Source organism: Pteropus vampyrus, unplaced genomic scaffold (genome assembly GCF_000151845.1).
Source record: "Pteropus vampyrus isolate Shadow unplaced genomic scaffold, Pvam_2.0 Scaffold30, whole genome shotgun sequence".
NCBI classification, from domain to species: Eukaryota; Metazoa; Chordata; class Mammalia; order Chiroptera; family Pteropodidae; genus Pteropus; species Pteropus vampyrus.
The window spans coordinates 9,674,590-9,680,277 of NW_011888811.1; the positions used below are offsets into that span (position 1 = coordinate 9,674,590).

At 46.5% G+C, this 5,688-nt stretch overlaps 1 protein-coding gene across 1 annotated transcript; it reads left to right on the forward strand.

The window, feature by feature from the left end:
- The first annotated feature begins 298 nt into the window (after window positions 1–298).
- On the forward strand, window positions 299–4,160 carry FAM71B (family with sequence similarity 71 member B). Its single transcript, XM_011356741.2, has 2 exons — window positions 299–2,202; window positions 2,985–4,160. Exons 1-2 carry the CDS (start codon window positions 1,582–1,584, stop codon window positions 4,158–4,160), a joined length of 1,797 nt encoding a protein of 598 aa, XP_011355043.2. The 5' UTR covers window positions 299–1,581.
- Window positions 4,161–5,688: the final 1,528 nt, after the last annotated feature.

Here is a 5,688-nt window from a genome sequence, read left to right on the forward strand (position 1 = left end):
AGCACCATACCTGATTTGTAGTAAGTTCTCGATAATATGATTGATTTCTTTCATTACTAATCATTCATCAGAAATGGACTTTTGAGAAGAATACATGGTCGAGTATAATATAGAAAAACCTCATTTCTTATTTTTAAACCTAATAGTGTCAACTTTGAGTGATTATGTCTTTACAATGGAATAAAAGCCACTTTGTTCTTTTTCGGAGAAGTCATTTAACATCTTTAGAAAAAGCATTTTAGTGCTTCAGAGGCACAGACCTTTATCTTTGCATTTCTATTTTCTGGATGGTCTGGAAAATAGTAGTTGCTCGATACATTCTGTTGAGGAAACAAATGAAAGAGTGAATCTCAATGGGCACAAGCAAGTTCATATTTATTGAAAAGCTGCAATGTGCCAGGTACTGCAGTAGGCACCAGGGATATAAAAAAGAACATTTGGGGGTTGAAGTTTATTTCAAGACCTTCGCATAGTTATCACTGAGTTTGGGAGATATGTTTTATCTCAGAAGTAGTTTTCTAACTGAGGGAGGGGGAATTTGGGTTCACTACCTTGTGCAAAGTGAAAAAAAAACTCCAGAAAGACGTCTTTGCCCTAATTTCTCTGAAGAGCTTTTCAACGAAACAAAATGTCAGTGGTTTATCAGGTAGACATCAAGAGTGTTGCAGTAGGCATACCAGTGTGGGAAATCCTATGGTGATTCAAGACCACTACGAATTCCTGTTGTTCCCAGTAAGTCCCCACGCATATTGCTAACCGCAAACAATTCATATTTGGTGCACAATGAGACTCTAACGGTGAGCCATGCAGCTTGAGGTGAGAAAAAGCCCTGACCTGAGTCTCAAGATCGGGGATAGAAGCCGGCTCTGCCTTCTGACCCTGAGCCTCAGTTCCTCACCATAAAATTACGCTTTTAAAAATTAGCCTCCTTCAAATGTGCAAATGGGTGAGAAAATCCTCTACTCCCTGGAAACCACTGTACCAACGGGACTGTGATTCTGATAGGGAGAAGAAGCCCTTTGGACCATTTCACTCAATAATTTCTTCAACTTCAGAGTGCCTGTCATCATGGCACTACACACTGCGGACATGGAGAAGGACAAATGACAGGATCCTTCCACTTAGCAAACACCCAGTCCACTTCCAGAATTTTATCCCCAGGCTGTAGGTAAGCAAAAGCAAAAACACCATTGCAGGAAGAGATCATTGCAGCGATATCTGTAACAACAGCAATAAAACTGGAAACAACCCAGATATTTGTAAAACAGGATGGTTTCCTCAATTATGCATCCCAATATTTTGATTAGAAAAAATATCTAGCCTACCCACACCTATGCCCTGGTAGGGTCAACCTCGGAGGTGATAGTTTGTTTGAGGGGAGGCTGATGACCCTGTCCCAAGGGGGTGGCTGCTTGGAGGCCGGACAAAGGGGTGTGTGATGGTGACAGGTCACAAAGGACTGTGAAGGATAAATGTGGTGGTGTGAGGAGATTTAGGCAGAGCCCTGCAGGGAGATGGGCAGTTGCCTTCGCTCCCTCTCTCTCTCGGGGACTCGACTTGTGGCTGGTGGAGCTGTCTTAAATGAAGAGAACCATGAGCAGCGAATGTGTGTTACCTTACTACACGGCCCACAGCTACCGTTCAATGGGCGTGTTCAATACCTCCATGGGGGACCTGCAACGACAACTGTACAAGGGAGGAGAGTATGATATTTTCAAGTACGCACCGATGTTTGAGAGTGACTTTATCCAGATCAGCAAAAAAGGAGAGGTGATCGATGTGCACAACCGTGTCCGAATGGTGACTGTGGGCATCGCATCCACCAGCCCCATCCTCCCATTACCTGACGTCATGCTGCTGGCCCGACCAACTAAAGTCTGTGAGGAGCATGCCAGACACGCCCGGACCACCAGGGGGAGAGGTCGCAAGCCCTCAAAGACCCTAGAGCTCACCAGGCTGCTTCCCTTGAAGTTTGTCAAGATCTCCATCCACGATCGTGAGAAACAGCAGCTGCGCCTGAAGCTTGCCACTGGCCGTACTTTTTATCTGCAGCTGTGTCCCTCTTCAGATGCACGAGAAGATCTCTTTTGCTATTGGGAAAAACTTGTCTATCTCCTGAGACCACCAATGGGGAGTTGCAGTAGCACTCCGACAATCCAAACCAGGGACACAACAACCATAGAGGATGACAGAAGCATAGTGGTAAGCATCTGCAGAGACTCAAGACAGCAGGGCAGGGTGCTTTGGGAGAACAGCTCAGGCTGGCCCTACAAAGCCTTTGGTGCTCTCTGAAGCTCACCTGGGAAATGCATTCCGATTTTGAAAAGGCTCAGGGCCAAATGAGCCACCACGATGGCACTTGCCACACTAGGGACGCTTGGAGTCCTTCTCCGAATTGTCCCACAAGGCTGAATTTCAGAGAGACCTTAGGTATCAGCTGCTCTGGTCTCATACTCAGGGTTGTAATCCCTTCTACAGCACCCTGATTGTCCAGCCCTTTCATGAGCACTTACCCCAACCCAGACAGTCTCATCGGTTGCAGAACATAGTTAACAGTTAGGAGGTCCTGCCTTCGTTCCAGCTCCCCGTGACTTTCATGTGCCGATTAAATCAGCACACGTGTGATTTGATTTAGCAGCCACCGAAATGTAAAATTTGTAGATCCTTCGACCCAGCAATCGCACTTCTAAGAATCTGTCCTGCAGAGATACAAGCACACACGTGTAAAATAGAAGGGTATGAGGATAGGGAATTGTACCAGTGCTTTCCCCAGCATGGGGATTGTTCATGCAAAACCAAGTGGCTGTTTGACAGGGGTGCTGTAGACAGGATCTTGCATCTACGGGAGCTTAGATGTGATGATTTCAAAGGTTCTTCTCATTAGAAGCCCTGAAGTTGCTCGGCTCTAGGATGAGAGAGGAGCAGACAGTTCTGGTCTCACTTTGTCATCTCTCTCTCACCTGTTTCTCCTCCCCTCGGCACAGACCTCAGAGCTCCATGGAGAAGGGGATAAGGATAAGGGGCTTCACAAGCCTCATAATGTGTCCAGAGCCACTTCTTCTGCTTATTCTGGGGGAGAGGGAATACATCACGCCCCTCATGGAAATACTGGTTCACCTTTAGGCATGAAAACTCCAAGGACTGCCGAAGGAGCAGCAAAGGGGGCAGCCACAGGCCCGGCCGCAGCAGGAACAGCAGCGAGCCCTACAGCAAGTGTGGCAGGAGCGGGGGCAGCAACAAGCCCTGCAGCAGGTGCTTTGGGTATAGCAGGAACCAAGAGTACGGGCACAGGCCAGGTAAGCACAGCCCTGTCAGGAGCCACCACCAAGAGTCCAGGACAAAGTGGATCCAGCAAGGCCATTGCCGCTGCTGCCAACATATCCTCTGAGAGTATGAACGTGGTCTTGGCGGGTGCTGCAAGCTCGTCCTCGTTAGGTACTTCCACCATAACGGCGGGGGCTGCCAGTCTCTCCCCAGAGAGCAGCTTCGTGTTTGCAGGTGCGACGATGACCAGAACTCCTGCCGCAGGAAAAGCCGAAGGCCCGACGGCAGGGCCCCTCGTCTCCACCTTGCAGAGTGAAGGCTACATGAGTGAACGGGATGGAAGCCAGAAGGTCTCCCAGCCCAGAGCCGAAGCTCGGAAAGAAAAAAAAGAAAAGAGAGAAAAGAAGGACAGAACGTCCACCGGGAAAAGTTCTCGTCACCACAGGACAGGAGGGAGCAAGTCAACCCGGAAATCGTCCTCCCACCGGTCCTTATCCGGCCATAGACACACACGAGAAGACAAAAAAGAAAAAGGGCAGGGCCATGTGAAGGGCAGAGGACACAGCTCTCACAAGAGTGCCAGCCACAGCTCCACCATGAAGGAGTCGAGGACAGCTCACAAAGTGGGGAAGAGCAGATCTGCCACCAGTTCAGGTACTTTAAGTAAGAAATCCAGTCGGATTGGCTGTTTTTTCAAGAGCCTCAGAGTCACTCCTGGTTCAAAAACTGTGGTCACACCACACGACAGGGAGGTTGACTTCATAGCTAAGACAGTTGAGAAGTGCAACATAGAGACCAAGGTAGAGAAAGCTCCAGGTGGCCAGGATCTGGGGATCTCTGGCACCGTGACATCTGAGACAACGGAGACGATCATCATTGAAGCCAAATCCATTTAAATAAGAGCCAGGGCAGGAAGCTGCAATGGAGACCCAGCCCCACGAAGGTATCCCTAGACAGTCAATTCCAGCTTTCTTTAATAAAAAGAAACCATACAACTCCAAAAGAAACGCTATCTTCTGTTTGAATTTCTATGTCCTGTAGCCCAGTAGTGACTTCACAGTAGCTTCTGTGATGTGAACTGTGCTAAAGCCCGAGACCCCAGCCTCCAGTCAAGCAGCACCTCACCTCCCACCCATGTCCAGCAGAGCCAACACGAGTGCCCTGCCTTGTCTCAACCCCCTTCTGTCTTTGGTTTCCCTAAGACTATGGCTGCAAGTCCACAGACTTGCAGCAGCACTGCCACTATGTCCCCATGCCCTTCTTCCTCTTCCCCATGCCCTTCTTCCTCTTCTCCTCAGTGGTCTTTGAATATGGACGTTCAGTCTAGTCCATAGACTGAAGACAAGACCCATATCTCTTCAGGGCATAATCAGGAGAGGAAAGGGGGGATGCAGCAGCATTTGTAGGCAATCAGAAGAGTAAAGTTTATCATCTAGATCAGGAATTGGCAGCCTAAGGGCTAAATCTTGCCAACTGCCTGGTTTTGTAAAATTTTATTGGAACGTAGCCACGGCCATTCATTTACATATTGTCTGTGGCTGCTTTCACATTGGAACAACAGATTTGTGTAGTTGCAACAAAGACTGTATGGCCTGCAAAGTCTAATAAATTTACTATCTGGCCCTTTAAGGAAAGGCTTGGCCACGATACATCTAATCTTAACAATTCTCCTTCCTCCTGGGTATACATTGTGGAGGAACTCTCACATACGCTTGCTAGGAGACAACTAGGAAGATGTTTATGATAAAATAACTTGTAATAACAAAACCCTAGAAACAGCCCAAATGTTCATCAAACAGAAGAACTGATAAATCGTATGTGCCTACAGTGGCTATAATACAGCAGCGGAAGCGAACAGCAACGATCCATGTTAGCGTGGATGAATCTCACAAAATGTTAACCAATATAAGCAAGTTAGAAAAATGCATGTGATAGAGTTCAATTTGTAGAACAGTTCAAAAATAAGATCAAACAATACGTTTGGGGGTAAATATTTGCTAAAAGCATAAACGAAAAACAAAAGGATAGCAGATGTCTATAGGGTGAAAGGGAGGGATGGTCTGAAAAGTACCTACAAAAAGCTTCAACAGAGTGGAGATTGTTCTGTTAAGCAAAGGGATATGTCCACGGTAATTTATTGTTGTACCTTTTTTATTCCAACATCTCTGAAATCAGCATGGTTTTAAATTGCTGTCAGCCAGGTGGCAGTGACTGCCTTAGAAATACCTTAACTAGTTTATTTCACTTATGTTTTCTTTTGCACAAGATAGATGACAAAATACCTAAGTCTGAAAGATATCTTTCGATAGATGTAAAATAAAAATTTTAAGTGACATTATACTCAGAATTCAGGAACCTGGAAAAGGTTTAGATATATTGTAGAATAATCCAAAATGCTGTGTACTAATGAGCTCTGTAAAGTAT

Coding starts and splice junctions, on each gene's coding strand:
- FAM71B (XM_011356741.2), top strand. CDS start 1,582: ATGAAGAGAACCATGAGCAGCGAATGTGTGTTACCTTACTACACGGCC. Junction 2,203..2,984: donor AGGATGACAGAAGCATAGTG/GTAAGCATCTGC, acceptor CCCTCGGCACAG/ACCTCAGAGCTCCATGGAGA.